Raw genomic sequence first — 23807 nt, 5'->3', positions numbered from 1 at the left:
TGATTAAGTTTATAAATTTTGAATTTATAAATTATGATTCATCATTAATTATTATACTAATTTGTTTCTTTTTCTTTAGGTGCCACGGTTTTTTTGAAATCCATTGATGCCTCGGGAAAAACAAAGAATGCTGAATATCTTTATGGGATAATGGATGAAGTGATAAAGGATGTAGGTGAGGAGAATGTGGTGCAAATAGTTACTGATAATGCAGCAAATTATGTTGTTGCAGGAAAGCTTCTTATGGAGAGACACCCTCACCTATTTTGGACCCCTTGTGCCGCTCATTGCATTGACCTCATGTTAGAGGATCTTGGTAAACTCCCTTGGATCAAAATAGTTATAGAGCGAGGAAGGAGTGTATGCAAATTCATATATAATCATACATGGGTCCTCAACCTCATGAGGAAACACAATGAGCAAAGGAAGTTGTCTCGTCCAGGGGTCACTAGATTTGCAACCAACTTCCTCACATTGAAATCCTTGCTTGATTCAAAGGGAGGTTTGAGACGTATGTTTGTTAGTGAGGAGTGGCTTGCATCCTCATATGCAAAGACCACTGCAGGGATTGCTGCAGTTGATCATATTTTTGACGAGCCCTCTTTTTGGACACCTATTGCTGATATTGTGAAGGTAATTTCCCTTTTTGTCCTCATTTCAACTTTATTTTGTTTATGAAATTATGTTATAAATTATTGTTCATTTTTTAAAGAAAAAACTTAAAGTTGATTATTTCTTTTCCAACTTTCATAATGATTGCAGTTTGTAAAGCCGCTTATTATTCTCCTACGAACAGCTGATGGAGAGAAGCCCTCAATGGGCTACATTTATGAGGGCATGGATAGGGTGAAGGAGGCCATTCGCACTTTTTTTGCAAGGAATCGAGATAGGTATGGGCCTATATGGGATGTCATTGGTAGACGATGACACAATCTACTTCACAGGCCTATACATGCAGCAGCCTACTTCCTTAATCCAGCATACCAGTTCAACCCACATTTCAAGGCTGATGATGAGGTGTGGAGCGGCCTCTACGATGTTATAGAGAGAATGTCACCTAATTCAGCAATTAGCACATATATAGTCCGTGAGATTGAGCTATTTAAGAAAGCTCAAGGGGACTTATTTGCACGAGAGTTGTGCAAAAGAAATAGGACAGCATTGATGCCTGGTAAACACTAAAAATCTTTGATTCTAATTTTTACATCCTAATTTCTAATAGTAATTCTATTACCATCTTAATTTGATAAATTCAAAGTTATTGATATAATTCAAAAATTTCTTGTTTCAGATGCATGGTGGGAGATGTTTGGCACAAAGGTGCCAAATTTACAGAGGATTGCGATTCGCATCTTGAGCCAGTCATCTAGTGCATCAGGATGCGAACGTAATTGGAGTCTTTTTGAGCACATACACTCAAAGAAGTGCAATAGGTTGGTAGTGCAAAAATTAAATGATCTTGTCTTTGTTCACTACAACCTTCGCCTTCGCCATAGACAGATCCTTGGCACCGATACAACTCCGATTGTATTAGAGAATGTTGATCCTCATGCAGAGTGGAACACAGAGGTGGATGATCCTGTCTTCAGTGATGAAGATGTGGAGTGGATAGATCAGGTGGATCGAGAGGCTGAGGCAGTAGCGATGGCAGTTGAGGAGGCTAGAGCACGAGGAGACAGAGTGGACCCTGAGGCTAGGAGTGATGGATCCGAGGCTGATGACGAGGATTATGTGCGTGAGGATGATGATGATGATGAGGATGAGGAAGAGGTTCAGGGTCAGCCTCAGACACAGGTAGAGAGGATGGCTCTAGAGTCTTCCATGACTTATCTTAGGCGCACTCGTAGGAGGACATAGAGGATGGCTCTAGTTGTTATTTTGATATATGTTTTGAACCTTTGAATTTGATACCATGGATTTTGTAATCCATGAATGTTGTAGACATTTGAGTCTTTGATATTGGAGTGACACTATGTTTATTACTTTATAGTTTATAATTTTATATTTTGGTTATTCAGTTTTTTTCCTTCAAAAATTCGCTTTTATACTTATGTGATCTATGCAAAATTGTGTATGTGTATTAAGTAAGTTCTATTTATATCAATTATTGTGTATTTGATGTTAATTTACTAAAAGATGCAAGAAACAATCTTAAAATCCTTAAAAATATTTGGATTTCATGAGTTTTTCAATTTTCCGAGTCCTTGCCGAGTCCGGTCGCCAAGTCTGAGTTCGAGTCGGATTTTGACCTTTCCGAGTCAAAGGTGAGTCCGAGTCCCGTAACACTGCTTGGAACACAAGAGAAAGATGGGTAAAAAGAAGAAGCACATGTCATCAACTAAGGATGATGATTCTGCCGTGTAGAGTAGTGATGAGGAATCAAGTAAGACAGTACAAGCCCTCCAAAGGACATACTAACTGGAATTTAAGTCCATGAAGGCTAGTATGTGCACAAATGAGGATGGAGATCTATGGTGTGTTAAATTTAAGGAAGACGACAATACCAGGATAGCATGCAAGAAGAAAAGTATATGTGACATTTGCCAAATTATGGGTTATTCCACTAAGGAATGCCCATACAATATGTAGACACGGGGGGGCCAACAAATGTTGTTCACCCAAGAGCTGTTCACATCAATAGCAACAAGCAATCCTTAGGAGACTAACACCGCGACATTGTCTGGCGGCTTTTAGAGCAACATGCATGGAGGAAGAAACAACAACAATAATAATAACAATAGGCGAACCAACATCCAATATGATGAAAAGGGAAGGCTAATGATCCAATGTCACACATGTGGCCAAGTGGGACATTTTGCTCATAACTGTGCAAGGGAAGAAATGTCTCAATTCTTGTGTAGATGGTGCAAACTTGGAGACCATGAGGATGCAAGTTATTCAAAGTCCGATGTCAACTTGTCAAATATTGAAAAGGTGAGCACAAGGGAGGAGGTATTAGAGGTCACCTATGCACAAGCAAAGAAGGCCACGTACCCCGATCCTTGTACGAAGAAGCAGAGGGTACACAATGGTAAGGTAGACAAAAAAAGAGATGATAGCTGAGAGGAGGGAGACACGAAATGGAAAGCACCTCACTATGGACAGAGGTCGAGCAAAACATTTTGCGGCAAATGATGCATATAGATATTCTGATCAAACTCGAAGATCTCTTAGAGACAATGCCACAACCACGCACAACCCTTCTAGACACCATATTGGTTTCACATCATGCGGCACATTGTGTCGAATGTGCAAAGGCATATATCGACACTTCCACAGATCCAATGTGGTTGGTTGTCAATGGTGGGAGACATCCAACATTGGTAGAAATAGGTATACTTGGTACCATTCTGATAGACACCATCGTGGATGAAGGGTTTGGTGTTAATGTGCTTTCGAAGGAGATATGGAAGAAGTTGGGAAAACCTACATTATGGCCACCAATCTTCCACTTGGTGGGTGTAGATCAACACGACATCAAACCAATTGGGACACTAATGGTGCAGAGAATAATGATTGGAACGAATTGCTATAATGTAATCCTCGAGAGAGAGTGATTGGTGGTTACCAAGGTGAAGCATGATTGGAAATGAAACACTTTATCTGCGAAGAAATATGGCGACCTCAAGGCATAGATTGTGAGCATGGACCTAGCATCCTCATTAAATCTAAGTCTAATGGAGGTACAAATGGCCAAGATGAAGGGAATCAATGGATGGAACCCAATGAGGAGGGTATCCTAGAATTGGAAGGCTGCTCCAAGGATGACTTAGACTCCGTGAATGCTCTCTTCCATTGGAAAATGGAATATATGAGTTGTTCCATTGCCATACATTGTTGGTGGATGAAGGGGCAGAGATGAACTTGTTCCCTCCAGCATACGAAGATACACCAATGGGAGGCCCAAGTGAACGAAGTACTAACATATCAATATGACATGGCAAAGTCAATTTGGCACAAGGAACCCTCATTGAAAGTCACCAACCTCGGCAATGAGGCTAATCCAAGAAACATCCTAGGTAACTAGAGCCCCGTCCTAAAAGCAGTTGCTTTTAAGATCTTTATGCAGTAAAAGGATGTATATGCTTGGACATATAAATATTTAAAAGGAATATCCCTAAAGCTATGTATGCACTGCATTCCATTGGTAATTGGCAATGTACTGGTATGAAATAGGCATTACAAAATGAATAAGAATTATGTCGACTGAGTGAATGAGGAACTCAAATGAATGTTGGACGCAAGCGTTATTTTCAAAGTAACGACAAGTGGGTGGGTCTCTCCCATTGTTATATCCTTGAAGGAGATGAAATATATATACATCTTTCTAGACTTTCAATGCCTCAATGTGATCACGGTGAAAGACCCCTTTCCAATTCCCTTCACTAATAGCATCCTCGAAGAAGTGGTAGGGCATGAAATCTATTCCATCATGGATGGATTCTAAGGCTCATATTGCACATATTTAATAAAATGTCTATGGGAAATTTTAAAGACTTATAAGATAATGGTCAATGTTTAGTACGCAGGATACATGCCTCATAGTTCTCAAGGAGTGCACAGAGAGTGCAAGAGAGCATGATTGGCATTTAACCCAAAGAAATGCAAGTTTATGGTACCACAAGAGAAGATTTTGGGGCATATTGTATGCAAGGTAGGATTGAAGACAGACTTGGACAAAATACGCATGATTATAGAAATGGAAGCACCTATAGACATTATAGAGATGAAGTCTTTCCTGGGGTATGCAAGATATTATTGAAGGTTCATCAATTTTTTTTCTTAAAGCATATCCATTAGACAAGCTTAAATGTAACGGATAACCCTACACTTGGGGGATGACACAGGAGGAAGCATTCTAGGAGTTGAAGATACGATTAATCGGTGCACCAATATTGGCTTACCTGAATTGGGACAATGAGTTACATGTGCACGTGGATGTGTCTAATTTTGCAATTGGAGTCACACTGGCATAGGTGGGAGATAGTGGGTTGGCCAGTCTATTTTGCCAAAAGTTTGATGTCTAAGGCTAAGAAAAATTATAGCACCACGAAGAGGGAGGCTCTAGGAATGGTATACACCATCCAAATAATTTGACACTACCTATTGGTAACACCATTCACTTTCTATGTGGAACATCAGGCTTTGTTGTATCTCACTAATAAACCCATAACATAAGGGAGAGTGAGCAGATGGTTTCTATTGTTGCAGGAGTTTATTTTTACCACCATAGTTCACTTGGGAAAGAGTCATGTGATTACCAATCAACTCTCCCACATCAAGTTTAAAGAACCACTGGAGGTAGTAAATGATGGTTTTCCAAATGCGCATTTGTTTCATATCATAGTCTTGACAATGTGGTACACAAGCATTGGTGAGTACCTATCTAAATCCTTGTTCCCAAGGGACATGTTGCTTGGAGAAAGAAGGAATTTGGTCTTGATGAGTTGGACATTCTAGTTGATTAATCTATTGTTGTATAAGATGGGAAAGAAGCAGGTGCTACAGAGGTGCATCGTGGAGGAAAAATTCCCAAGTGTGCTTTGGGAGGCATGTGAAGGTCTGGTTGGAGGACACATGGGACCTGAGACTATGGCGATGGAAGTGCTACACGCATACCTGCGGTGGCCTACATTATACAACGATGCCAAGGAGTGGGTTTTCAGATGTGACACTATTAGAGAATTGAAAAACCATTAAAGAAGGACTTCTTGCCTTTGAATCTCTCACAGGCACAGGGGTTATTCGAAAGGTGGGGCTTGAATTCATCGAGGCATTGAAGGCTAGCAAAGAAAGGAGGTGCATAGACATCATGGTGGCAACAAAGTACCTTACAAAGTGGGTGGAGGCGTTGGCCGTGCCAAACAACTTTACATTGAGTAGAGAAAGGTGCATTGATGAATAGATCATCATAAGGTATGGGATCCTGATATAGCTCACGAGTGACTGAGGGTGTCATTTTGTGAATCATATCATCTTCTTTCTCACAAGAAAGCTCAAGATCTTCCATTCCTTATCGAGTCCATATTACCCACAAGCAAATGGTCAAGCAGAAACGACAAACAAGATATTGGTGTCCGTGATCTACAAATCATGCAGAGTGGAGCCAGAAGACTAGGAGGTGTAACAACCAGTTTTTCCGAGTCTTAATTAACAACTAGCATATTGAAAGAAAAACAATTATTACTTCATTTTAATAGGAAGACAGTTAAATCAATTTCGTTCATATGAAAGAGATTGATGGTTAAAAATCAATTAAACAAAATTTCTTAAGTAAGAACTTAAAACACCATCAATGAATTTACCATAGGAATTAAAATCCACATACTGTGAAATTTGAACCAATAATTCATTGTAAGAAGGCTTTTACAATCACCTAGATTAGTCCACAAATACCACTATAAAAGAATCATCTAACGATTACCATTCAATACCGCTATGTCAAAATCAGATGACAATTACTATTAAATACCACTTATAAAATTAGGGCATCACAAACCACTATATCAGTTAGGGCATCGATTACCATTGGAACATTTAAGAATTTAGATACCACTGTATCGCTTAGGGCTTCAATTACCATTGGATCATTTAGGGCATCAGATACCATTGTATCAATTAGGGCTTCAAATACCACGGAATCAATTAGGGCTTCAGATACCACTGTATCATTCCTTTCCTTCCGATTTTTTAACTATGGCAATAACTGAAGATTAGAAGCTATGCTCATCTTTAATATTCATATAAATGAAAAACAATCCATAAAACTATCTCTCACATCTAGGTGTAAAATAATTGTACGATGAAATAACTCAATTAATCTTACCTTCTTGCATATACATCATAAAAGTGAATTACCTATTTCCGACAAACAATTGAATGTATAGCTTAGCTTTGTTTGTTGTACATCCGACAACTTGGGGAGAGGTGAAACATTGTCAGGGGCTTTACCACCCAACCTTGGACCTTAACTTACTCCCCACACAATCTCCAACGAGAAAGGCCCTCCCTACCCAAAATTGGACTTGGATCATCTGTCATCTACTGAGCATCCTAGTATCTAACCACACCACTAGACTCGACAGCAGTAGTTACATTAATAGGATCATGCATGAGCTATTAAATGATATTATTCTAGATTTAATGTATCATATCTTACTTCTATTTTCTAAGTCAATGTAGACTCCATCTCACCTCTTTACCCTTTCCATGGCTATACAATCGGTGAATCCTAAGTGTTCGGATCTCAGAGCAATCGGCTTTGTCTATTGATTTCCAACCATTTCATGAATAACATATATGTTCTAGCTTATCACAATTTATGATTTGAAAAGGATATTCTTAAGGATTGCAGAGTTTATTGTTTAAATAATTAACTTATTCATATCTGATTTCTCTTCTGCGTTCTTGCAAATTCATTCCACCTCTTCACCATTTCATGGCTTCTTTGCTGGTGAATTCGTCGGTGTCTATAAGATTATGAGCATTCTATTATTATTTATACCTCTTCACCATTTTATGGCATTTTTGTCAGTGAATCCTAGGTGTTAGAGAATTTGTAGTATTCTAATTCTTGTTTGGAAATTGTGATAGCATGGTTTTTGATGCTAGTTCATACAATCATTTAAATTGCTATAGCTACCATTGAATTTGAAATGATAATACATTCCACAAAGATAATACCAGGAAGATCCCGATGACTCTATGGGATTGTAAGAGATTAACAGCAAAGTATTTGATTTCAAGCAAAATATAGTCGGCTATAAGAAATCTTGACATACAAATGCATGTAGTATCTTATTCACAGTCCTAGCAATGCATGTCCTGTTGCAATTTGGACTTAAACTTCAAAGAAGAACGAATACGAAAACATATAGTGTATCAATCAAAGTCCTAGCTCTATGAAGCTGGCTACAGTCAGTCTTAAACTTGGGAAATTAAGGAATAAAGAAACACAAAGCATGACCTGAGAACGGCTTGAGGTTTGTTTGGTGTGGCTCCTTCTGTCCTCAACCAGAACTCTTGTCGGGTAGTTGTTTCACCTGCTAGTTGAGACTTGTTTGCAGATTTCCTTCACTGGCGGATTAAGGGGAAAACAAGGCAATATTGGTTAATGAAATTGGGATGATTGTTCAACACTCGGCTTGAAAAGTAGAAGTATCAGACAGGAGAAGGAATGATGTTTTCCTTGGTCGATCCATGGCTTCTTTCAAGGCTTGCTGAGACTCCTCGGCTTCTATCATTTTCCAAGATGTCTATTCAAATTTCTAAAACATAAATTCGATTTAACATGCCAAATGTTAATCGATTAAAAGCAAGAATATTAAAATGGAAAGAATAGAGTTGGAAGATTATAATTCGAATATTATTATAATTCAAATGTTATTATATTTGAATATTATTATAATTTTATATTATATATGTACATGTAAATATTAATGGAGTGACATCACTTTATTAAATTATTATAATATAATGGTGCCATCTCATTTTTATATCTATATGTACATATATAGATATATCTATTATAATAATAAGGTGAATGATCACATTAAATCCTTAGAGGTACGTTTTATATTTTAACTCAATTATTTTATGTTTCTCAATTTATTTATTTAAATAGCTCATGCGAGTCCCACAGATGTATCTTGTTTCAAATCGCTAAGTTCTTAACCCATTTGCCTAGTGATGGTGATGCTCATGTGCCTAATTCTTTTCTGACAATGCTTCCACCCCTTAGACGTGTTTTCTACAAGGAAATTCTCCATAATTAAATTATATTATCATAATAAATTATTTAATCGTAAATAATCATAACGGTTAACCATCTTCTCAATTTCATGAATTCGTGATAAATGATCAACTAGCTTGTTATCCTCACTTGAAATTATAATGGCTAACCATTTACCATTTTGCAAGATTATAACAAATTAAATTGTCAATTAATTTCATGCGAACCTCAACGGCTATATTTCAACTTAGGTCAAAAATTGGTATGTAACAGGAGGAAAAGTTACCATTGATACTATGGGCATACCAAGTCACATACAAAATAACTACCAAACACCATTTCAATTGATGTGTGGATAGGAAGTTGTCCTTGTAGAGTTCATGGTTCCAAGTCTAAGGATTGCAATTGAGAATAGGCTTCAGGGCTATGGAAAGCCTTAAGGAAAGGTTATAAAACTTAAGTGGATGAGTGTCGGATGATGGCCAATGGGCCACGAAAGTAGCACAGTAGAGGTGCAAGGCATAACATGACAAACACTTAAAGCGAGTATAGCTTTGTCCTCAACAACTCATACTGAAATATAAAGGAGGAAATAAGAATAGCAAACACTATGCAATGATATGAGGTCAACACACAAGGGCGTTAAAAATAGAAAACTGTGTATGGTGATATGAGGCTATTTAAAATGTATACCACAGAGGATTACCAAGAAGACCCACACACACGTTGATAGTGTGGGATGGAAGTTGGTTATGCAGAAGATTGGATGACACCGAAGGTACTGTATGGAAGAGATCATAAGGCCAAGGAACCAAATGGCCATCGACAAAGCTTACCAAGGGCCAACAGAGAGCTAAGCCAGTGATGGAATAAATTTGATAGTGCAATTGCAAGCACATTTGATAAGAAGTTTAATAGAGGAGGGGAAGAAACACTAGAATCAGACTAAATAACACATATTGGAGTCACCATCCAACAATGCAGAGTGTTGTCCGTAGAGAATAATTTATTTAGCACTATTGATAGACAAAACATGAGTTGTCCAAGGGAGACTGAAAAGAATAAGAGCCATGACATAGACAGGAAGTACATCCACATTCACAGTTAATTAGTGTTGTTAGTACTGCAACTAGGGATTGTAGACTGCTTGGAGAACATTTGAAGTCCTGCAATCAAGTATAAAAAGCCACCCCAAGGTCAAATTGTCGAAGGTTGTCAACAGGAAGGACTTGAAGAAACAATTATAGAGTTATAATTCTTCTGGAATGAACCAGGATGCAAGGATATTACTCTTTCGTGTAAAAATTGCAGGAAGAATGGATATAGACTTGGGGAAAAAGAAGAAGATACGCCTAAAGGTGCTAGGGAAAACTCACACATAGCAAAAGGGGGATGTGACAATGCAAAATGTTGTTTTCAAAGGACTCAATGGATTGAAGTGCAGAAAATGGTAGAAAGAAACACCAATTGTTAACTTGGTAAAGCAAACTATCAAGAGGTTTATAGTTCACTAAGGCATACAAATGTTTGTTTCTGCATGTGGGATTGTGAGGGTGCCCTTTGCATGCTAGTGGAGACCTTAGATAGATTCACACGCTACAGTTCTTTTGAGTATCTTGCATATAATTTGAAGGTTCCTTGAGAACCACCGACTTCACATAGGTGTTTGGCATTCTTGGCAAGAATGGAAAGAAAATTGATTTGTAGGCCAAGAAGATAATTCGTGACGAGAAGGAACACTTGATACGATTAGTTTTACAGATTCGTATGCCACTAGAGATGGACTTTGTAGCTAGTGACTCCAAGAACTGAGAGATGAAGAATTCATTCATTGCCGAGGGACCATGGCATTGTCTTATGGTCCTCGTAAAGAGTCGGCTAATAGGGTCGAGTAGAGCCTTCGATATTGCTCTTCCGCAAATCTTCCTCATGAATGGTATTAGGAACAAGCTAGTGTATGATTGGGTCTCCCTACTAGCAAATTGGATGTACGAGTTCCTTACCCTACAACACAAGTCATTTTGTATGGTAGTGACTCCAAGGAGGCAACTACGGATACTTTTAGGGCATCAAAAGATAGCCTATAGATGGTGACTCCAAGAGCCGAGAGATGAAGAAGTCATTCATTGTAGAGGGACCATGGCATTGTCTTATGGTTGTGGTAAAGAGTGGGCTTATAAGGTCTAGTAGAGCCTTCGATATTGCTCTTCCACTAATCTTCCTTATGACTAGTATCAAGAACAAGCTGGTATAACAAATGAATTTTCTTAACTAAAAAAATTAGAGCTAAAATCTGATTTCAAGTAGATATGAAAGTAATACTTCAACTAAACTACCGAAATATAACATTTTTAATTCCATTTTATGTGATATTAACTGAAATAACTGCCAACTGGTATAACTGTTTTCTATCATCTTTCTAGAAGTAAATTAAATCATTACCATTCATACGATGATATTTGATATTCACAAGAGAAAGTAAATGCATAGCAAAGGATAGAGAAAGAACATACAAAGCTAATTGGAGAGCCTTGAAGTGGTTGTGCAAGCCTTGGCTTTTGAGTAAGAGGAGAAGCATTAGCTTAGGCTTAACCTCCAAGCCGCAGACCATATCAATCCCCACACAATCTTTTGATTAGAAACACCCTCCCTACCTCGGGGCTAGGCTTGGGGCACTTTTTGTCCAGTCATCCAAGCAATACCGGTGTTTAGAATGTCCGCTCAGTAATAGACAGATATGTGTTATTATCTGGGGACACCAACATCTTGCGATCTATAGAAGGCAAGCATGCCATTAACGACTTTGGCCAAGGTTTTTGGATGGGTTTCTAATACGCGATCACCACCACTCGACTTGACAATAGGTAAATTAAACGGACATGCATGAGCTATTAAATGATTCGTTAAAAATAACAAATTTATTGTATCAAATCTGACTCTGTTTTCTTGTTCTTGTAGAACTTTCTCTCACGTCTTCACACATTTTTGGCCATCTAGCCGGATGAGTCCTAGGTGTCCAATCATGGAGGATATCAATTCATTTGCTGAATCTCAGCTGTTGTAATTTAATACACATATATTTCAGTATTGATGTAATACAATCCTTAAAGACTTCAAAAAACCTCAGAGGATATAACTCAAATTTGAAAGACCAGCTTAATCAAAGAGGAAAACATAGTACAAAACGTGTATGTGGTTCAGTCTTAACATGGTGAAATAACTCTATGGCTTGATCGAAGGTACTGTTCAATGGACTTGAATTACATCAAGGTCGAGCATCATTATTTGGAAATGCTGAAATGCTATTCTTGCATCTATACTTTCGAATGCAATGCATGTATTAAAATAAATTTAGGAGAACCAATCATATAACTTGATCAATGGAAGAAGATGGATCTTTGTTTAACTCTGAACAACCAACTCTCGAAGTCGACTTCTTAAATACAGAAATTAGGTTCGAATACCACTAAAAAATCAGTTTCAAAACTCAGTTCTACCTTTTCACATCAGTCGCAGAAAAAAGGAAAGAAATAAGAAGAGGGAATAAAAGTAAAATCCACCATTAGGGGGTGGTTTCTTTCCATCATATGTTCGAACATATATGCTTATGGAATAATGAAGAAGGCTTCAAGGAAGTCACAGCTCTTATAGTAGTTATAGAAAATATAATTGGCTTCTTGGTTTACTAATTTTTTTAAACAAATATGCCAAGTGTACTCCTCGTCTCTCATAGAGATTTATATTTATGAGAAAAGAATTCAAAGGTCCCTAAAAAAGAATTATATATATATATATATATATATATATATATATATATATATATATATATTTAATGATGATATATTATTATCTTGTCCAAGGTTATATCTATTAGGATAACCATATCTAAATACATATATACTTGGGGGATTATTTTATTTTCATATCCTCTCAAAGTATACACATATTTATGTATACGTATATTAATAGGGATGAGTTTGTATAATCTAATACTATGGTGGCACCATACTCTTATACTTATGTGCACATACATATATATAAATATATATAAATGATGAGAAGGTCAACATAAATATATTTTGATTATGTTAAAATGTTTAATGTTTTATTGATTATCCAATAGCTCATGCATGTCCAATGAATGTATCCCGTTATGCAGTTGCTAGGTCCTTACCAAGATAGCTAGAGTTCATAGTTGTAAATCAGACAAATGGACTAAGGTAGTGCCCCATTCCAATGCTTCTCCCCTTTGTCTGCACCTGCAAGCACTTGTACAACATTTTTCGCAATAATAACAAGTTCCCATGATAAATCCATATCAACATATAACATAGATAATAGTAAAGAAATTAGTTAATAACCTGTTGTCCTGCATTTTGTCACCATAAAATGTAGGTAACAGTATGAAACTTTTTCAAGCTTAGTTTCACATTTCTCTAAGTTTAGTTCGTTATTTAATTGGTTAGTATTGATCAACCAATCAGTATCAATTGATATAATGAATCATGTTACTGAAGGCTTTTGTCAAGTCTTTTTCGTTTTGCTTTCTGTCAAGTCTTTATTTGATTTTTGAAGCCTTCACAGTCTACTCTTTTCTTTTGAGTTTGCGTTTGCTTGTTTTTAGTCCTTTGGTTTTGCTCATGTCATGCCTTTCGATTTCCCCTTCGATTCGATCTAATCTAAAGGTCAATCGGAGTTGTCAATCAAAAATTATACCCGTTTTAGTGCCTCAAAAGTGGACATTTTAGGTGCAATAGCACGAATTAAAAAAATGATGTTATATTTTCAATTTGACATTCACTTTTCCAAAAATATAACATTTTACTCACTTTTTGTTATGTTTTTAAGTTACTTTTACTTTAAATTTATAACTTAAAGTGACTATAGTGCACTTTATGTTATAATTTTAAGTTGAGTTACTTTTTTATTTTTCACTTAAAGTAACTATAGAACTATATAGTTACATTTTAAATTTTTGGTTTTAAACTCAAATATTTATTTAAATGTCACTTTAAAATAATGTTTATGTGTTATATTGAATAATATGATACATAAATATTATTTTTGACCCATAGTGAGGACATTTTTATAATTTTAAGTGAAATACATGACTTAAAAGCCTCAAAAGTGGACTTTTTATGTGCATTTGCCTGGAAAAACTATGGAAAGTGGAAACTTTTCATGTTATTATATATAAAACTCACTTTTGAGGATACTTTTCATGCCATTATATCAAAAGCTTATGAAAGTGGACCTTTTTGATGCAATGACATGAAAAGTAGAGTTTTTGTGCTTAAGCATCAAAAAGGTGTGACACATTTTAAAACATGCATATGGCCTCAAAAGGTCCGATTTTTCCCATGAGCATGATTTAAAACATGCAATGCACTCCAAAAATTGCAATTTTGCATAAAGACACATTTTAAAACATGTAATTGACCTCAAAAGGTCCGATTTTACATGAAAACATGTTTTAAAATATCCATTGACTATGAAAATGTCCGATTTTGAGAAGGAAATGTGTTCTTGCTCCCCAAGAATCCGATTTTGGTCATAACTCAAGATTTTCTTCATGGATTTGAACGAAATCTTTGCATTCAAGGCATTTTTGCTTGGTGATCATTTTGCTTCCATCAAAGATGAGTTTAATGTGCTGAAAACCATTTTTGGGAGTTCATATCTAGGGCACGTTTTTGTGAAAAACTCCAAAATTCCTTCATTTTTACTCATAACTTGAGTTTTACTCAATGGATTTGCATGGGAGTTGTTCCATTTGAAACATTTTTGGATGACAATGAGTTTCCTTGCTTCTAAAATGGATTTATTTGCCTCAAAAACGTTTTTGAAATTTTCATAATGAATCACGTTTTTGCTTAAAATGCCTGGAAAATTGAGGTTTAAATCCACTTTTATGTGTTTTAAAGGAACTTTTTTGCATTTGGATCCATGTATATTCATTTGGGGAAGTCGTTTTTGCATTCACAAGTCAAAAATAACTCAAAAACATGTATTTTTTGGCCACGTTTTTGCAAAAACGGCCCATATTTTTGCACAAAAATGTCATGTTTTTGTTCAAAAAACTCAAAAAAATGCATTTTTAGCCCATATCTTTGATCAAGAGGGATTGTTTTTGAGTTTTAAATGCATGATATTGTCTTTAGAGACCGCATTTTTTGCTTTCTCAAATCAAATTCGACCATTGAATGTCCATTACATGCATGTACGGAAAAAGTCAAAAGGTTGTTTGAAAATCCGGATTTAAGGGAGAATTGGTCTTAAGTCTATAAAACCTACTATTTTGGCTCTTTCTCCTTCATTTTTGACAATTAATCTTCATGTAAGTGGACTGATTCTAACTTGCTCATCAATTCATGTTTATCTTGCTATTTCCATGCATATTATTGCTTGATGATTGCCATTTGTCCATATATATGCCATGAGAAGTGCATTTTGCCTTTAAAAATGATGAAAACTCTCATTTTCACACTTTTGGAATTTCCCCAAACTCTAAATTCGAAATTACTTGTTGAAGTGCATTGCATCTTGACATGTTTGAGTTTTTTCCCAAAGGCATGTGCTTGTTTTTGTGTCTTGCTTGTTTGCATTTCGGTTTTTTCTCCATTTTGGAAGAAATTGCAAATTCTTTCTCAAGAACTTGAGCACGTTTCACTTCAATTCACTTTCCATTTCATGCAAAAGCATCATCACGTTCCACTTCTATTTTCCATGCCACAACACTTCACATCTCATCTGACAAATGCGATTACATGTTTTTCATCTCATTCACCATCTACATATGCATGTAATCCCATTTTCTGCTTCAATTTTCGCTTCTCCATATGCCTTCACGCCTTGATGAGAAAATACATACTTTTCCATGTTTTGCACCTCATCTTCCATTTGCACTTACATGTAAAAGCTCGTCGTCCATCTGCATTTGCATGTCATCTCACTTTTCATTCCTCATTACATGTATTTACATGTAATCCATTTTCTATGCAATGACATCTTGAAAGCCCAAGTCACTTTTAAAAAAACCAGCAATCTCCATTTGCACGCATTTCTATGCGCCAAGTACTCTACTTCAAAAAAAGAGAGAGAGAGAGAGAGAATTAAAGGTTTTGATGGAAAGTTGTTCCGAGTGTACATCCGAACATCATCAAGAAGGTTTTCAAAGTGTCAAAGAATCTAGAATGTGCTGATCTACAAAGGAGAATTCATGACAACTTGAACGAAAAAAGTTTAATCACATCAAGCTATCAAAAGACATAACACCATGGTTATCGAGGTGAATGCAGCAGTACAAAGTACAAGAACTTTTGATCCTGTGATCATTCGGGATTGCATCGTCAAGTACAAGGTCCCTCAGGATTGTTTCAACTATCTTTTGTCTTCTTCTTCTTTCATGTTTTTAATTAAAGAGGATGTATTACATGAAGATATGTAATTACATGTAATGCGAGTTGCATGTGCAGTTGCATGTAACCCTTTATTTTTTGTAGCTAGACTAGGTCAAAGTTTGTTGAGTTGCTCTCACTTTTTCCTCCACCTTTTTCTCAACTTCTTTGCCTATATAAAGGAGTGCCCCCTCATTGTAAAATCATCATTATCTTTATGCAAGAAAACTCTGGAGAAGTTGTGCCAACATAACTTTGTTTGTGTAAGTACTATTTTGAGAGAAAGTGAATACAAAGGAGCATTTGAGACTTAACTTTGATTAAGTGAGATTGTTATTTGTGTGAATTGTAAGCTTTATCTATGATTCATCCAAGTTGTCTTTGATTCATATCGTCTTGTGTTATTGGTAATTGTTCTAGTGAATTGAATTGAAAAGAGTTAAGAAACAATTGAAGCTTGAGCTTTGACCAGGAACAATTGTGAAAATCCATGTCTAGAAGCTTTGTTTGTAGCTTGTATTTTCGTCTTAATTCGCAAAATAGTTAGATTGTTCTTACTTTTGGGAGTCTTTGTGCCCTAATTGTAAAGCTTTTACCATATAGAAGTACGATCGGACTTAGAGCCAAACTGGTACGTTTTGGCTAGCCTTTGAGTTAGTGAAAGTTTATCGGTATCACTGTTTCCAGCTCTTGATAGAAGTGTAGTTAGAGATTTACCTTGCCCATTATTCGCTATACGAGTAAGTGGATCCTTTCTTGAAAGTTAAGAAGAAAGGATATTAGTAACACCCTGTTTACGAAATTCCTCGATTTTTTGCTTACCTTGAGTTGATCCAAGGAACGATGAGAAGGGGGAGACTTCCCTTTAAGGTGGGAGAGACTCTGTCTCACACGCTGTGGCTGATCATCCTATTTTGCGACTAGATTTTTACCCAAAAATGTCGGTTGCAAAATATCCACCCAACATAACCATCATTCCAAAACCAGGCAACTACTAACTACCATCATCGACATATGACAAGCAACAGTTAACTACCATCATCATTAAACAGTTATACATAATAATTGATAACAACCAATTTCATATGAAACAACAGTTACATATAACTACACTTTTCACATGAACATGAAGAAAAGAAATAAAATCAATAGTCTTCTATCTAATCGACTCAATGGCTCTAATAATTTTAAATAGGTCAAAAGTTTGGGATATAATAGCTGGTGTATGATTGGGTGTCCCTATTAGCAAATCAGGTGTGCAAGTTCCTTGCCCTACAAGAAAGGACATTTTGTATGCCACATTTTGCAAGTGGCATGTTCTTGAATTCTACACTAGTGCAGGTTCCGATTGGCAATTTGGAAGTGAAGCCGAAGGGTACCTTGGCACCTAGCGAGCCTCCAGTTTTTTACTAGAGACTTTTGGATGTGGGTTGTGCACTCGTAGGGTAGAAGAGGAAATGCCAAGTGGTCTTGAAATCAAGTCGAAAGAGGATGTAGAAAGTGTCAAGGAGGCAACTACAGATACTTCTAGAGCATCAGAAGATAGCCTACAAATGGTTGACAGTATTAGCCAAGTGGCGAAGTGAGAGGTTGTAGACTTGGCAGCCATGGTTACACCCACATAGGTCCTCTTTTGATCGGCTACTCCACCCAGATGCAACACATTTGACTCCACCTATAACGGTTGGCTTCATGACCATTGCACCCATACTAGGGTTTAGTCGATTGATGATGTCAATCACTATACTACTAGCTACCGAGCTAGTCGCAGTCATAGCAGAGTCAATAGTGGAGTCTGTTGGCAATATAGTTGTGGACGAGTCAATCATGGAAGAGTCCATTGGAGCCCCAGTTGAGCAACCAGCAGATTTGGTATTGCATGATAAGGTAGAGGCAATTGAGCTAGTTCCCATGGAGACGATGAATGTGGTCGAGGCTAAGGCCGGAGTAGTGGAAACTGCAGTGGTGGAGAAGACGAGCAAGACGGAGTTTCAGGTTGTGGTGGATATGTAATGTCCCCATTTAGAGACATTAATGATTTACTTGATAATGTCTTAAAATAGTACTTTTTCCATATCTAATTTTGTATATATAATGTGATATTTCTCTTTCATCCTTGTGAATTAACTCATTTGACTTCCTTTGAATGCTTCACCCTTAATATGATTCATTACCTTTCTCTTCTCTTCCTCACAATATATATAGTTTGTCTGATTTTTTCATACAATTGTATTCCCTTTCTTCATATAGTCTTCTATTGATCATCATATCAATTCTAACTAAGATATTTCTAATGTATATTATTATTAATTCCTTATTTTTCTCTTCAATCAATCGATGGATATTCTGGTGTATATTTATACACTCCACAATGATGAGGACTACATTCAGTCGTATGTTATGGATTGACATTCTGTATATTTAATGGTTTATGTTATATCCCTTTCATTGCTGATTGGACTCCCAGCCTAATATATCTATCTGTATCATCCAATTATGATAAGTGTGTTGTATTCTTTAGTCCACGTAATCCTTTTAATGGTGACATCGACGTGTTTCCCATTTGTACCTATATTATATTCTTAAGATATGATGTGCAAGATCTCCATAAGATCTATTTGCTGATGCCCTTAACTGTATCGTATGATGTCCTTTGCATATTTGAACTCTTAATGTTTTATCAATCTTCAGAAGTACATATTTAGGAAATACTTCTCATTATGAACATAAACCCCACGTCCACTGTTTTGACTTTTTACTGGTGTATATATCTCTCCCTTCAATGCTTCTCTAAACACAATAGATTCCTTATATATATTTGCAGAAATTATCACTGGTACTATGTGAAGAGTATGAAGATCTGTTGTCATTTGATTATATGCTGATCACTGTGTCTATAACTATATAAATAAATAAATTTTCCCATCCTTCCTGTGTTTGCTTGTGTGACCAGATTGGATATCTACTCTGATCCCATACTATCTTTCTCCCTGTCAATTTCTTTCCATGCTAGATGGCTCTTCCTGATGCTCTGCCATATATCTTCCCTGATTTCCTCTCATCGTTCGTTGCAAGTAAAGGCTAAAACATTGACAAGTAATTTGATATACTGTCATATTTTCTGCTGTTTTCCACCTTGATGAATTTGCAGGGCAATGGTTCATTATTTCTCCTCCCATTATATCGCTGACTGTATATATGTATAATGTCATTGGATGCTAACATTGTCGATGCAATTATCCAATCATCTTTCTATATTGCTGATCTCCTTACTGTATCCTCCAACGTAAGTTACTGGCCTTCTTCCGATAACGATCTGTGCATATCCTACATACAAGTGACGTTGATAGCCACAAATTCCTTTTGGTGCTTGATGGCTTCATTTTTGTACCTCATGAGTCTCTGTAGTGTTGACTCCATTATGAATTCATCCATTTCATACTCCCACTGAGTTTGTTGTCCTATATAGATAAATCTGTATCTTCCTTAATATCCTCCTACTCTATTTATATTCTCTTCTTATTCTATTTATCTCCGACTATGCGGTATGATCTTCTATCCCTCTTGAACTTCAGAACTGATTTTTATAATTCTTGTAATGTATTCCCCATCTATTGGAAACATGTCATGTTATATATATTAAAAATAATATTATTATCTATCATAATATATTTATAATTGGTTATATCATCTTATTAATTAATTATTTTTATATTCTATTATTTCCATTAATTATTAATCCTGCTTTAGGGGATATTACAGGATATCACTCCAATGACGAGTGATGCTCCATCTCAGGCCGACGTGACTGCTTAGCTTAGTAGATTTCAGCTTACACCTACGGCCCTTGTTCAGGGAGTTGTCCTATCTCCCAGATGCCAGGTACCATTGGAGATAGGGTATTTAGAGGACAAAACTTCACCAGTATGGCAGATAGAGGCCAATGTATCTATATTTGATTGAGGAGCAGCATAGACAAGAGTTGGTTTAGGAGAGGGTTGCGTGGGCAGTTGAGAGGGAGGCCCTGCTGATAGAGAAGGCAACCATAAGCTTGGTTGCAGGAGGAGATAACAGAGAGGGGTATGTTAGAGATTTGCCTTGTCAGTGCCTTGGAAGCAACAAAAAAGGACAAGGAGGTTCTTGAGGCTTCTTTTATGGTGAAGACAACCATGGAGTGACAGATGCTACTAGCAAAGTGGGACCTCAATCTGAGGACGGATCAGTTGTATTAGCTGATAACTCATTTGGAAGTGCCTACACCACCACTGACACCCTCTTCATCGGGGATGCTTTCTCAGTGCCCTCAATCATGATTTTTTTCATATTGTAGTACTGTGTAGTGTCTCATTTTTGTTGTGTGTCTTCTGGAGACGACTTTCTTTTTGGGGGATGATGCTGTCAGTAAAATTGTTTTTAACATGTCATTAGTGTGTCTTAAGGGGTAGACAGTTGCGTAGTTAATTGGCACTTATATTGCATTTCTTGAATCCAATCATCATTATTGTGAATGAAGGAGTAATGTTGCCATTGTGAGTCTGAACGCGTGAATGCACACATTTGCTAAGAATAATAAAGAAGTTGGCGAGCTCTCTAATATTGTGTTGGTACTACGTTGTGTAATTGCATTAAATTAAGTTCCTTGCTATTCATTTTGTATGTTTGAAAACTGTTACCGTGAAGACTTATTTTTTAGGATAATATTAAGTAATTAATAATTAATAGGAGGGCCCAATGAAACAAAATATTAATTAATTGGGATTGCTTTATTAACTTTCCCTTCAGGGGGGCATTTGAATTCCATTTGTTTTGAAGGGAAAAGATCAATTGAGGCAGTATACAAAGCTATTTGATGGCAACAATTGGGCATCAAAAGTTTGGATTTGGTTTTCTTTTCTATCAGCAAGCTTTGTGAGCTGATTGATTTAGAAGTTTCAATGGCAACCCCATCCTTTTCTATAAATTTTGTTCAAAGCGCCATTAGGAGGTAAATTTGATGTTGAAGCATATTGAACTTTTGATGGAGTAAAGACTTGCCTATTCGAGAACACGGAAGGAGGAGACATTGCAGATTAATTATGCTTACAGAATTGATTGTATCACTCTTCATCAGTGCCAATGCATATATTTGGATATTTCATTAGTATTCACAAACTACAGAGACTCAAATTACCGCTGCCATTGAGCTATAAGTTTGAGTTATGTCTTGAATATCTGCAGGATAGGACATAGCACCATGATCCATTAAAGTGTGATGGGTACAGCATCAAACAAGTGGTTATAATAGGAAAGTCTATAATTCTGAGCCACCATTTTGTCTTGGACCATGAAACATTGAGCCAAGCCATTGCAGCACTTGAGTTTTCAGTGTTACATTAGCAAGGACTGGAAATTAAGAAGCTCAACAATATTGCCAGGTGAAGCCAAGCACAATCCGCTCAGAAAGATCAACGCAACATTAACAATCGAAATTATTCCTTGAGAAAGGTTCACATGAAAGGACTGTTACTTCAAGATAAAGGGATTTTTATGGTGCAGCCTTCTGAATATCGTGCTGTCCTTGGAGCACTCAATCTGAGTGAATTCACTTCTGCCGCCTGCTACTCTAGCAGAGGCATTGGAAGAGTTTTTGTCCTGTTATTCTTCCATCACTAAGCAATGATATCCTTGAGGAAATTTTGAACATCTATCATCTGGTCATGTCAGAGCTGATGACAGAGGTACAGTGCACTGTTAATGTTGTATATCATTGTACACAGTGATACATCTCACCAGTCCTAATTATCATTTTGTTATCTCTGTGCTGATGAGTCTAGAGTATGATTGCACTGTCACTATCCAGTTGGTTACTAATATTTGAGTATCAAAACAGCATAAATCCTCCATTGCTTGTCGATACACAGCAATATTAGAGAATATATACTTACATTACAGTAGTATACGGTCAAGAAGGTGATGGCACAATTGTAAGAAGACTCGGGATCATCCAGTGAGAACTGCAACCTATATCAGATTCATTGCAACAACATTTCTGCCACTGTGAGTGACTACTGCAGCATATGTAAAGCTCGAAGACATTGCAACTTTAGTAACATCAGGTTTCAGTTCAGATTGAACTCCCTTCAATCCAAAACACATCAAGATATTCTTCTGCTACTCCCAAAACACATCAAGATTAGTTATAGTATTTACTGAACCCCGATGCTCTCCTCTTTCCCATCTAGGAGTTGGGTAATTAGAAATTACAGAAAAGATTGTTTTGTATATCATTTCAGTTAAGCTAGTTATTTTATGGAAAAAGGGGGGTGTCTATTACATCAACCCATTGCCTATTTCAGAAAATGAATGCCCATTTTAGCCTTATTGTGCCTTTGAGCCTTCATTACCAGGATATCTATTATGTGGAGATTCAGAAGACAACACCAACCATAGGTGAACTGTGGCTCGGAGTGTAGCTGCCAGAACATCATTCAGGCACCTAATGTTTTATTACTAACCAGTACCATTTATAAATCTCAATCCAATTCAATCTCTTCACTCGAGTCCAATATGATTGCCATGAACATTAAAGAAATGTTGGTGTTCACCCTAAAATGGTGGTTTGATTATAAGAGCTCCACACCCAATATCCATTTTATTGCATATAAGAGCAGACCAGACTTTTATTTGAAGATTTTTCTTAATCTCAACTATATGATAGGATAGAAGAAGGCCCTTTGTCAACAGTCAATGGTAAGCCTAAAACTTGTAACTATTTTGCTCAAAGTAATGAGACTCGGACTCGGCAAGGGTAACTCGACTCATGTCCCAGCTCGGACTCACCTGTGACTTGGCAGCGACTCGGCAAAGTGACAAAACCCTTGAAATTTAGAGATTTAAATTAATTCCATGCATCCATTATTTAATAAAGCTTAAATAGAAGGTAATTTGATCACATACATAACATAAATCGATTACGTAAGTACAAAGGTAAATTTTAGATGTATTAAGAAAATTTTGAAAATAAAAATGAAAAGTTAGACGAGTCAAATGAGTCAACTCAGTTAACCCGCTAAGTTAGGGTCATAGGTCATTTTGACCCAGCTGAGGTAACTCAACTTGAACGACTTGCCCAACTTGCGGCGAGTCTTGTTACTCTGATTTTGCTAACAGCAAGGGTGACAAAGCAATGAAATGGAAACTATCTAGCCACAAGATTATACGCCATCTACCATGAAGCCATGTTTGAAGGGCCTTTATATGTTTGTCATTGAATCTCTAATATGTTTAGAAATCTAATCTAATGTTTCATTGCTTTCTTATTTGTTTAAATTCCCCTTTGATAGTTGTACTTGTATGTGTCTTTTCACAGACATTGTGTTTTGGTTTCGCATTGCTGGGTTTTCAGTGTTCACATCACAGCTGAGCGTTAGGATTATATGTGTTGAGTAATAATATTGGATTTGAATACATGAAGAGAGCTATCTTCTGCAATATATGTAAAAACTCTATGTATGCTCTAATAGAAATTTTAGTGCCAATTGAACAATGTTGCTAGGTTCCTTTTTTTTATTAGAATTAATTTTCGGAATACATTAAAAGCGCAGGAGGAATGCTAACAACACAACTTCAGCATTTTTCATAATTTTATGTAGAAAGGAAATACAAAGAACATATATCGAATTTCACCAATTAATTGAGTT

General features: G+C 36.5%; 2 protein-coding genes across 3 annotated transcripts in view; both read left to right on the top strand.

Annotated features, from left to right (window-relative positions):
• LOC149549921 (uncharacterized) overlaps positions 1-23807 on the top strand; it is a 161776-nt gene that overhangs the window by 118103 nt on the left and 19866 nt on the right. The gene's annotated exons all lie outside the window — the stretch shown is intronic.
• On the top strand, positions 1090-1986 carry LOC149549923 (uncharacterized). Its single transcript, XM_089794981.1, has 2 exons — positions 1090-1171; positions 1292-1986. The coding sequence occupies exons 1-2, from the start codon at positions 1165-1167 to the stop codon at positions 1855-1857; spliced, it is 573 nt and encodes a 190-aa protein (XP_089651107.1). The 5' UTR covers positions 1090-1164; the 3' UTR covers positions 1858-1986.

This window comes from Cupressus sempervirens, chromosome 7 (genome assembly GCF_028749045.1).
Source record: "Cupressus sempervirens isolate cs-2001-9-10 chromosome 7, ASM2874904v1, whole genome shotgun sequence".
NCBI classification, from domain to species: domain Eukaryota; kingdom Viridiplantae; phylum Streptophyta; class Pinopsida; order Cupressales; family Cupressaceae; genus Cupressus; species Cupressus sempervirens.
Note: the sequence above shows the minus strand (reverse complement) of the source record. Positions and strands in the feature narration are given on the sequence as shown.